This window comes from Zosterops lateralis, assembly GCF_965231275.1.
Source record: "Zosterops lateralis genome assembly, chromosome: 3".
NCBI classification, from domain to species: Eukaryota; Metazoa; Chordata; class Aves; order Passeriformes; family Zosteropidae; genus Zosterops; species Zosterops lateralis.
In genome coordinates this window covers 16,191,531-16,203,570 of record NC_139764.1, presented here as the reverse complement: position 1 = coordinate 16,203,570, position 12,040 = coordinate 16,191,531, and the positions used below count along the sequence as shown (strand labels likewise).

Here is a 12,040-nt window from a genome sequence, read left to right as displayed (position 1 = left end):
ACAGAATTTTGCAGGGACAAATTGACCTGGCTTGGTCAGGTAGCTGCCTTGGTTTGCTGGGCTTTGTGCCCCCAGAGCCAGCCTCAGGATGCTGCTGGAGTGACCCCCTGAGACCCTGCTTGGCATCACTCTGCTCCAGCAGTGCAAGCAGGGCAGTTGCCTTAACACTGGGCTGACACTCATCCGTCAGGTAAAGTGGGAAGCTGCCAGTGTGTGGGAAGCCATTAGCCTGCAGGATTGCTTTGATTTCCCTTCCCTGTGAGTGCTATTCTTTCACTTCTAAGGATTACGCTGCTTTGTCCACTTTCTACTGAGCTCATTGAGAGTGAGTTTCCTGGAGGGAAGAAAAAAACCAACTGTCAAGTACCCTGTTTTCTTATTCTTATCTCATGTTTAGCTTCCTAATTGCAGCTTGGAAATAAAATATCCTTCCTGCTAATTTTATTCTTTTGTATTTAGGAAATGCTGCCAAGTCTGACAACTTCTTCCTTCCAAAGACGCACTGTTAAGATTTTTTTTTCCCTGCTCCACAATGACAAAACTGTCAAGAAGCATTGGAGTCTGGAGAAACATTCATTTTGTGTGTGCCAATGAAGAAGTGCTTATTAACTTTAGTTTAATTTAAATTTGTCTTCAACAGAGGGATGGGTTTATTTACACATTTCCTGATAATGATTTGAATCTCAAAGTTATTTCTGCATTGAAGTGTAAGGTCCTTGAGAGGATTTTGCCAAAAGCAGCTTAAAGGGATTAGGTATCAGTGTTCAGTAGAAGCTGAGGGCTTCATCTTTTACCCTCTGTATTGCAAACTTCAGCTTTGGGGACCTCTCATTTTCAAACAAGATTACTTACTGGTTCTTCATTAGTGCCAGAGTGGAGTTTTTGGGTTTGCTTGGAAAATACCAATACTAATGTAAAATGCACAGAGGTTTTGAAGAGAATGTGTTTCCATCACATACAAGGCAGAAACCTTGCCTGGATACAGGTTGGGACACTGTGAGGCTTTTATCACTACTGTGGGATCCTTGGGCTGCTCCTATAGAGATCACTTAGCCTAGAGGCTCAGGAAGATATAATTAGGAGGGTAGATGGAAAATTAATGCTTCTTTGAGCAAAAATGTTCTCTTTTGCATAGAAATAAAGAGATAAATCAAGACATGAAGCTCTACAAGCTTCTGAGGTAATCAAGTCATGAGCAGCTTCCTCATGTCTTGCCAGGCCCATGTCCCATTGTCCTTGTGCCCCTGGCTTTGGGACTGACTCAAGCTTTGCATCCTTAAACTGCATGTTTCTTCTAGAAGAATATGTGGGAGGAAAGGAGGGCAAGAAGCGCTTGCCCTTGCGAACTTGCAACCTACTTGCACTTGCAAACTACTATTGAAGAGTCCAGAGCAGCCTCTGCTGTACTGGCACCATGAGTGACCAAGCTGCACTAAAATAATATCAAATCATGTGCGGTGAGGGAGCTCTGAGATGAGACTGGTGAGAATGGCTCTGTAACATTAGAAACTTGGTGCTAAACCACAGAGTCAGGAAAACAAATACAAGAAGTCACTTTTTTACACAAAAGAGAACAAGTATCTTCCTGGGATCATTATATCTACAATGGCACTGCCTTGCTGACCTGTCAGAGCTGGAGAAGTATTTTTCTTCTGGTTTTGGTTTGTTTTTTTTTTCTTTTTTTCTTGCTGGTGTTATAAGACAGATGGTGTCTGCTCTTAAATAATGAAATAAACCATGTTCTGCACAACATAAGACATTTGAAAATGTTGCTATAAATGTGCAGAGGTTGTGCACTCCTCAGTTAAAATAGATTCTTTCAAATAATTCTTTCTCCAACTTTTCCCCTTAACAAATGCGCAGTTAATCACAGAGTGAAATCTCTTTCCCCCTGTAGATTGTGTTCCGGAAAATCAGCGACGTCAAGCGGGAAGAAGAGGAGAGAATGAAGAGGAAGAACGAAGCACCTCTGATCCTACCCCCAGACCACCCAGTCCGGCGGCTGTTCCAGAGGTTCAGGCAGCAGAAGGAAGCACGGCTGGCGGCGGAGCGGGGCCGAGATCCGGACGACCTGGACGTGGAGAAGGGCAATGCGGTTGGGGAGCAATCCTCTGCTGCTCGTGCCGTGGTCAAGGCCAGCGTGGTGACTGTCCGGGAGAGCCCGGCAACGCCCGTGTCCTACCAGCCTGCCTCCACCTCCGCTGCCTCCGACCAGGCCAAGCTGCAGGCGCCGCCGTCGGAGCACGCGGCCTGTAAGGCGGCCGGGGACTTCCCCCGGAGGAAAGGCTGGGCCAAGTTCAAGGAAGCCTGTGGGAAAGGTGAAGACTGGAACAAGGTCTCTAAAGCAGAGTCCATGGAGACTTTACCTGAGAGAACTAAAGCTTCGGGAGAAGCTACCCTGAAGAAGACGGACTCTTGCGACAGTGGCATTACAAAAAGCGACTTGCGCTTGGACAACGCCGGGGAGACAAGAAGCCCGCAGGACCACAGCCCGGTCCTCACCGAGGTCAAGCATTCCTTTTATCCCATCCCAGAACAGACTCTTCAGGCCACCATGCTAGAAGTGAAACATGAGTTGAAAGAGGACATCAAGGCTTTAAACACAAAAATGACCAATATAGAAAATCAGCTTGCTGAGATACTTAGGATATTAACCTCAAGAAGAAGCTCCCAGTCGCCACAGGAGTTGTTTGAAATATCAAGGCCCCAGTCTCCAGAATCAGAAAAAGACGTTTTTGGAGCTAGCTGAGGTGTTTCTTTTTAAAAACAAACAAACCAACAAACAAAGAAACAGCCCCCTAACACTTTACATTTAATTTTTCTTGAAAACGAGTGAGGGACCCATTCACTAAGCATGTTCCCTCTGTCTAAAAAGGTATGGTAACAGGAATTGCAACCTCATGTCAAGATGGCAGCTGACTTTGAAGCCTTTTTGACAGCAAGGGTACAGTTTCTAAAGTTCTTCTTTTCTCCCTTTGTCCTCATTCCACCCCCAACCCCCTTCTCTCCCTCGAGATGTTGGAATAAGAATTCTGACAGCAGCAGCCATCCCTGTGAGCCCCAGGTGATCTCTGAGGTTTTTGGAGCATGCCTTATGTCCTTAGCTCGGGTTATGCCTATATGAATAAGCACTTGCCAGGGCGCTTATATTTTCAGTGTTTGGCGGGTTGTTTGTTTTTTTTTGTTTTGTTGCTGCTGTCACTGTCTCAGTCACCTCTACAGCATGTTGGATGTCACAGTATATTTTCATATATCTGTAATAATGCAAAGAGCAGTAGGAGATATGTATTTCATTGTGTGCTGAAGTTTCTTTTGGGTAATCAAGGAAGGGCTAATAAGATGAAAAAAAGTTATACTTTTTTAATTTCAAACTGCCATATTGCTGAAACAACTACATTTGGCAATATCTTCAAAAATAGCCACAGTATTTCAGATCTATTAATAAATGGGATCTTCCACACCATCATTCACTGAATCAAGGGTATTTTTTCTTCAAAATTTTTTTATGTTTTTTCCAAAACTTCTGTTTCAGATGTCTTTCAACATTTGACACTTTTGCTTTCAACTCCAGCTGCTGGAGGGTTGGGTGTGCAGTGTACCTGAGAGCAGCCCACGGCACAGCATATTTGAAACATCACTAACAGATCCTGTAGATTTGCCTTCCAATGAAAATATACTGTGGCATTTATGTCCTGTTCCGCTATGAATCTGCTCTTTTAATTCTTGTTAAATTATTATTCAGAAGTTTCTGTTTTGATTATGTTCATTGTAGCCAAAGGCTTTCACAGAATTTTAAACTATTTTAGATGGTGGCATTTTCCTCTACATCCAGATGTATTGTTCCTGATCTAATCTAGCTTGGAAGCAAATGGATAGTAGAGGTAGAAATTCAGTGCTTACTGTATGCAAGTGCGATTGTAGCAAGGAAACAAAGAGATCTGCTTCTTAAAGAAGGAGATGTTTCCAAAACTTATATTTTCATAACTTTTTTCAAAGGAAGATTGAAGCACTTTACCAAAACTCTTCTTCATTATTCATATAGGGTAGCATAGATGGTATCATGACTTCTGTTCTCACCTTGGGATACAGATGTGTATATTCACAATATATTCACTCCACCAACCTGGTATGTTCACTGCTTAACAGTAGCTTAGATCTCAGAAGTATGGTACCATACCACACTTTAGGGAGTTTTCATTTTTAATGGCAATAGGTCTTAACACTGCGTGTGTTAAGTCTCATTCTTTTTCCTTGGTACTAAGTAATTTACAAAGAAACACGGGATTTTTTGGGGGGAAGACTTTTGTTCATGTTAAGTACAGAAGAGGCAAGGAACACGATCAATTTTAATGATTTCTGCTGGCCTGATGCCTTCACAGTGCAATGCAGAACTGTGTCAGACATCCCTGGGGAACTGGGACGTCCACTGATGCCTGGCACAGTGGTGAGGCCATGCTGTGCAAAGCTCCCAGCTCAGGTCCTGCTGTCAGAGTGTTTGTAGCTGTTCCTGCAGTAACTGCCCTTGCTCTCAAAGATCACAATTATTTCAAGCTCAGCATCATCATTTCTAAGTCCAGAGGCAGGTGGTTTAGGATTTGCTTTCATTGTCTTACTTCTTAGTTTGGTGTGGAGGTGCCCACTCACAGATTGTGAATTCATACCCAAGGATTGAAATACTCCTGAGAAACAACTCCTGGGTTCAAATCTGTAGGTTACTGTCTTCCCTCCCACAAGAAAAGGCAAGCAGGGAGGTGAGTTGCTCTGAAACCAAGAAGCTACTTCCTCAGCTTATTTCTGGTTCCATGTTTAGGTTTTTCCAGTGGTACCTGGTGTCTTTTACAGTTGCTCACTGCAGATCAGCAGTGCTGAGGAAGGCACTCTCTGACCAAAGCCACGCTGTTTGTGTTTGGTGCTTTAATCACTGTAAGAGGCAGCAGTTACCTGCAACAGCAATGCCACAGGAATTCATCCATCCACAGTTTCTGTCATGATTTTTTTCTTTCTAGTCTTCTTAGACAGTAACTACCACGTAACTAAACCCCACCTGTACTGACACACAAGGATTTGTAATTGATTTCCAAAAGTTTCAGTAAGTTTTTAGAGACTGCCTCGGAGTCAGTTTCCTGATCCAGGCAAATTCCTCACCAGCATGATATTCATGACACTTTTCTTCATAACATTTTTGAAAGGCTGAAAGTTTTAGCAAGCCCTTTGTGAAAGTGTCTCCCATTTACCTGCAGTTGGATAAACATGGACATGAGCTTATCCCAGGTGGACAAGGGAGGAAATGTTTACAGCCTCCCAAGTATGTGCCTAGTATCTCCAGAAGTGCAGTGCAGACCTAAAATTGCAGTGCAGTTGCAGGTTACCCGGCCCTTTGTTGCTGATACTGAATTGATGTTTCTCAGTGATACTTTTGTGTGCCCTCAGGGATATGTTAAAGGTTATTCTGCTGTTGCTGATTGCCCAGCCTGGAATCCCAGCAGGACAAGCCCCACAAGCCCCCTAATTGTAATTGTTACCCAGGCCTGTGAACAAAGGCAGACAAGTCCCCATTTTCTGGGGATGCTCCTTGTGTAGCTTGATGCTCAGAATTGTACCAAACTCCTCCCCACCCTGTATAACAGTGGGTGGGTACACCCAGCCCCTTTCTAAGGCTTTTTTCAGGCTCTTACAATGGCCTATAAACACATTATTTGTAAAGCCTTCAAAGATTGTACAAGACTCCTGTAAAAGACTTAAAACTCAATGTCTTTGGAGATTATGGCCAAATTTAATTTTCTTATGGTCATGAAATGGCAGAGAAACTCTGCTTGCTCCTTACAATGACACCTTCAGGGTGTCTGCTCCAGGTGAGCCCTGACAGCAGTCAGTGTCAGTCAGACCTGTACAGCTGTAACTGAGATTAGGACCATTTTTATGAATTGTCAGGTACTAAAAATGGTTGTAGGAGAGTGCCTCATCCCTCAGCAACCTGTATTTGTTATAAGAGAATTTGAAGCAAGTACTATCTAGGATGAGCTTTGATGTTTGGATTCCCTGGACTACTGAGTGGTTAAAAAATGAACCATGCCCACTCCTTTGAACCCCAGAGTAATCTGAACCTGTGCTATGGTGCTCAGGCTCTGTTGATGCAGCACTTTTCCTTTGAAGAGTGGCTGAAAGCCCCTGTGTTACAAATCCATCTTTCTCCACTGAGCATTATACTCAGACAGTGGCTGGATGGCATGTAGACCCATCATAATTGTTATTATTCTTAGATTTTATGTGTCAGGTTTTCCTTTGTCTCTTGTTCCTCTCTACATGTTGGTCAAGCCTTTTCAGTTAAATTATTTTCCAGATTAGAACTGAAGGATCTCTGAAAATAAGACTCTGACCCTTCACAAGCAAATGCTTGCAGATAGTATAAAGAAAAAACCCAAACAAAACCCAAAGCCTCAGTTTTAACTGTGTTCTGGCATAGTGCTTCTGCCATTTAACATCCTGCTAAATGTCCTGCATCATTCTAAAAGAGATGATGTGTTCCAATTTGACTGTATGGTGTAATTAAATTTCAGCCAAAAGAAGGAGAGTTGAGAGAAGGAGCCTGTATTATGATTTGGTCAAATGGGAACTTCTGAAAGTTCATGCTTAAATGGTTACAAAGAATACAAATATGCAGCACATGAAAAAGGATTAAAAAAGCAAACCCCAGCCCTCATCCCTACCTTGTTCTGATACATTTACTTCTGTCTGGTATTACAAGTATACTTTTGAAAACATCCTTCTTCCTTTAAATCTCTTCCACAGTTCTGCCCTGAATCCCAGCGAACACCCTGTTTAACAGCTTCGAAGGCGATGTTCTGTTTCTACAGTACCTCCCTTTAATGAACTGAACGAGATACTTACTGTGACTATCTGGTGATATATTTTCAATCACTCTTAACCAATCTGTGAAAAAAATTTACTACATAATTTGTCTTTACTATATAAACAACAATGTGTATGATTACGCTTGTGCAGATGCGTGTACATACACACATATATATAATATCTGTGTATAGATAAGTCTATGGATTGCATTTTGGTTAAGTAAAAGCACATTCCTCATTGATTCCAGTCCAAGAAGGGAGCTTAAATCTTCTCAGTAGACATCCACTGAGTGTCCTGTTAGTGTCTTGTTTGTTAACTGTTGAACTTTTAAGGCCATGATTTTTGATTTTTCTATCTGGCCTCAACTTCATACTGTGAGTCTGGTAAATTGTGTGACTGAGAGAAGATCGGATGAGGGTCACAATAGACAGGAAAGAGAAATCCATGTGAAATTGGAAAAATGCTGTATCCTAGTTGGTGGGGATAAGGCTCATAAGCTGGTGTTTGTGGCTCACAGTATCTCTGAAGCCAAGCTGCCCCAGTAGTGTTTCTCATGGCTTTTCCTGCAAGAGGGATGGTGGAATAGATGGATTTATTTTTTTCTGGTACCAGGGGCTGTCTCAAAGGTGCTGAGCCTATCCTTCTTCTCATGGGCAGCGTAACACATGGTTGCTGCACCTCTGCTTTCTTGCCATGGTGTTAGGTGATAAAAGCTTCTTCTACTGAATTTTCCATTTCCACATAGTCTCCTGTGGGTGTATTGGCAATAACAAAGTCTGTGTTTTAGCTGCACTTGTGATACATCAAGACAAACCTTTTAGAGAGAGTCCCGTGCAGGGGAAGCTCCAGAAATTTGAGGTGAGGCACAGTAGGATACTGTATCCTCCAATCTGACATCATTTTGACCACATTGTTGTGGGAAGCATTGATTCAATTAAATAAAAATAAAGCTTTTTTTGCAATAAGATATATCCAGCATTTAGCCTTAAGACCCTTTCATAAGTGATATAATTCAAACTGTGATTCCATTCTTCTTCCTTCTTAATGTTCTGTAGTATTTACAGTGTTGCCTAAAGACGAAGCACTTTGATTAGCTTTCTAAATCTAATGGAAATCACTTGCTGGTAATCACATTTCTTTCTCCACTTATTGCCTTCTTATTAGGATAATTAATTACTCCAATCGCCCTCTCTCCTCATAAAACAGAGACATAGCTATTGTCTAAACACTTTTGTATGTCAGGGAGTCAACCCGTCATATTGCAAAAGTGTTTGTTTCAGAGACCTTTTTTTTACAGATCAACAAAGCTAATGTGAATTTACCTGCAACTGTAATTTGTTTCAAGCTGATTGTTGAGTGTTGTGTAAACATATTTGATGTGTAATCCCAGAACATCTCTGTAACTGGATCCAAATGCCTAATATTAACAAAACAGTTTGGGGTTTTCACTAACTGTTCTGAAAGGCTCATGGGTTTTTTCTTCTTCCCGCTAAATCTGTGACCACTAACATAGAAAAAGGATCATTTTAGCTGTAGATGAAAGAAGTTCAATAATCTTGTATCAGGATGAACTGCTATATAAAGAGATACCAAGTTTTCCAATGAATGTGTTATATTATTGTACCTACATACAATCAATATTTGTACATCTGTTGGAGACCTGTCTGCGTTTCAATATTTAGCCACCACTGCATGGACACTTGATTGATATGCAGTTAATGCAGTTGCTTTGGCGCTTTTCAATGTACTTCACTTGTTTTTATCCTTTCAGAAATCCACCAAATACTCAGTTTTTTTTTCTTTGCATTTGTCACTTTGTTCAATGAAGCATGACTAGAAACAGAGAATGAGTAGATACTATTTTTGTGGTCAGCAAAGCAGCTGCCAGTAGATAGACAGTGTGTGTATGTATGTATGTATACGCACTGTCTGGGAATGTTTCAGATACAAATGCAGCCACCTCCATTAATGATATCCCTAGTCAACATTTTTAAACAAGCACAAATAATATTTGTAAAAAAAGAAGTTTAATTTTATTTATTATAGTAATAAACTATTTTATACATTACAGTTGCTTTGGTTTGCTTTTCTCTGTGTTGAATATGTGCTCATAAGATCAACAAGGTGGTTTTAAATTACTCTCTGGAACTTCTGGCTAGCAGTTTTGTTGCTGTTGGTTTGTATCCCAAATGTTATCAGTGGAGCAGTGGGGTATTATTGCTTTGGTTGTAAATGATTCAGGTTGTTTTTCAGATTTCTTTCTCCTGTGTATCAGTGCAAAGGGACTCATATTTCCACGCTCACTGTAAACTAAACTCAGGTGCTCTGTAAAGTGAACATCCTGACACCCCAGGCAGTGTCCTGTGCTGTGTACCTCAGTCTAGCCCTGGTATCTGCTGAGCAAAAAGAGATCATCAGAGGACTGGCTGTGACCTGTCTGAAATGACCATCCCATGTCCTGAAGGTACATGTCTGTAGTTGGTTTGTGTTTTAGACTGTGTTCATTACTGCAGTATCTGAGAACTTTTACAAAACTCATGGAAACCAGAGATCAAAGAACCTTCTGCTTTCCTGTCATCTGCTGCAGGAGAAAGTGACCTCACCATGGACTTACACAAAGACAAACCCCACAGAGGAAGCCCCTGGCACTGGGGCAAAAGGCAGCAATGAATATTATTTTGTTGGCTACCTCATCAAAGGTCATGGGAATGGGAGGTCCTTTCAGGGCAGGATGAACACAAAGACAGGATCACAGTCAGCAGTCACTCCTGCAGGCCAGAAGCCATGCTGGAAGTTTATACACAGTTGTAGTCTTCAGGATGCCAGCCTGGGCCCTGGGAGCTTTGCAGCCATTTTTGTGGTTCATTCTCCATCCTCTCACCCAGGGGTCTGGTGCATGTGGCTGTCACCTGTATTAAGACACTCCATGGGATTGTCAGTCTCCTCTCCAAAGAGCAGCAATAAAGCATAAGCTTTCAGACTGCCGAGCTGGGGCGGAGCTGTACGGAGAGCAGCCAAGGAGCACAATGAGGAGCTATTTTTAACACCATTTCTGCAGCCACTGTCGTATGTGGTGTGACAGGATCTCTCGTCACTCACATTGTTTCTCTGGCCAGCGTGAAAATCCAGCTTTCTTTTGCATGATGTTATACAGTGTCCTTACACTTACTAGAAAAGGGAAAATTACCATAGTGAAGGCATGTACTTTCGCTTGGGTTTTGTTTGGCTTTTTTTGAGGTCTCTAGAGGCTGTTGTGTTCATTTTCTGAATTCTTAATTATTTTCTTTGCTCCTGCATTCTTTGCAGCCTCCCTGGCAATGCTCCAAGCTTCAGTGAGTACAGGAGGAGTAGCACCAGCCACACAATGTTCCCCATCAGAGTTTCTCTCCCCTCAGCAGCCCCACAGCATTTCAAACCAAAGGTAATTAACTACAGCACTTTTTGCCCAGATTTGTGTGCCAGATTGCAAAGGCTCATGTTCTGCATTCTGCCCGTCATCCATGTGCTCAGCTGGGCAGCAGCAACCCCAGCAGCTGTGAGCAGCCTCAGGCCCACCTGCACCAGCCCCTGCTCCTCATTCCCTCCACCTGGGAGCACATTCACAGCAGGGACTGAAGGTTTATAAAGCACAAGGGAGGGTGCTGTGGCTTCTGGTTTTTCTCAGAAATAGCTGCAGGTATTTAATCTGTTTGGTTCTGAATTAGTGTGCAGCTGCTGGGGACTCCTACCAGGCATGTGGGGTCTTAACCTGGCTGGGTGTGCAGCCCTGGGGCACCAGCAGGAACTCTGGGGACAGTCAGCAGAGCATCGGCTTGTGGGGAGGTGAGTGCTGCCTACACAGTTGTAACTTCTGCATTTGGTAATGGAGCTTCTTTAGTTGCTCTGTGGTGCATTTTAGTATCTATGTTAAAGTCAGAAGCACTCTATCTCTGGTGGTTTTTTTGCAGTGGAGGAAAGACAACCAGCATAAACCAGCCCTTCTGTGCTGTCAGAGCCAGTGGGACTGAACTGCAGCAAATCCCTCCCCTCACACACGTGTGCAATAGCAATGGGGTTTATTTGCTCCCAGAGCACTAAGGAAACATCAAAACTATTTCTGCTCAGCATCTCCCAGCAGTGTGTGTGCTTGGTGCAGGGCAATGCTCAGGAGACCCCACCAAAGCACTGGGCTGAGGAGACCTTGGCTGATTAGCTGCTCTCTGTGCTTGCCTTCTGCTCCAGGAGTTAGGCTGGTTAGTAAGGCTGTGTATCCAACCAGAAAAATGCTGGGAAGGATGTGTGTTGCTATGGTATTTATTGCTGCCAGTGGTGTCAGGGGTTTAATTGCAGCACACATATAAAGAATCTCAGCCAACACAAGTATTTTTTACCTAGAAGATTGAGTCTGTGCTTCTTTCTGTCTAATTCACCACAAATTCCATGTTGGTATGTAGCAGCTGGGGGAACTAACCTGTCCTGTTCTTGAAAGACAGGATGAGTAAAAGCCTGTGAGAAATCCAAAAAAGGCATTAGGAAAAGTGAACTCCTGGTCTGTCAGAAGTAGCTACCAAGATGCTTGTGCACAGCTGTATCTGTAAAATACATGTGCTCAAGCCTTGTCTTTTTGCTTTTTTTTCCTTTCCTTTTCCATTCCTGCTTCCCCTTTCCTAATTAAGTTCAAGTCCTTACATAGCACAGCCAAATTTAAATTTAAGCTGCCCCATGGCACAGGTGTAGGTTTAAAACAAGCTTAACTTTGGCAGCTCCATCCATCATTACCAATTCCAAAGCTTTCTCCCTGAAGCCCCACTTTAAGTACTTACGGAGGCAGGAGTGTCTGAGAAACCTTGAGGAGATTTTGGTTCTTTTTAAGCTTTGCTCACTTGTAGAGATTTTCTTGAAGATGTTTCTGTTCAGGTGGATGAAGGATGAGGGGAAAGTATGAGCTTTGTTGTCAATTCCTACCTGGGGAGGGACACAGACCGCCTGTAAATGTCACTGCAGTTTCTATGTGCAAATCCGAGGGAGTTGTGCTTTTGCTCTGGAATTTCCTTCCACATTCCCAACCTCCCAGCTTACAAAACTGGGGGCAGAAAGAAACTGTGCTGGAGTATCTCTTCCAAATATGGATTTTTTATAAAAGGAAGATTATGGCCTCTTCTTCATCAGGGGCTGCCACTGGGGAGAAATGCTAAGCAGCACTAGCACA

The 12,040-nt window shown here is 42.8% G+C and overlaps 1 protein-coding gene across 1 annotated transcript in view; it reads left to right on the top strand.

Moving 5' to 3' along the window:
• KCNH1 (potassium voltage-gated channel subfamily H member 1) overlaps positions 1–2,749 on the top strand; it is a gene marked incomplete at both ends in the record, with an annotated part of 170,929 nt that extends 168,180 nt beyond the window's left edge. Inside the window, one exon of the mRNA XM_083856101.1 lies at positions 1,898–2,749. Coding sequence (XP_083712227.1) covers positions 1,898–2,749 — 852 coding nt within the window. The remainder of the gene's footprint in view (positions 1–1,897) is intronic.
• Between the last annotated feature and the right edge of the window lie 9,291 nt (positions 2,750–12,040).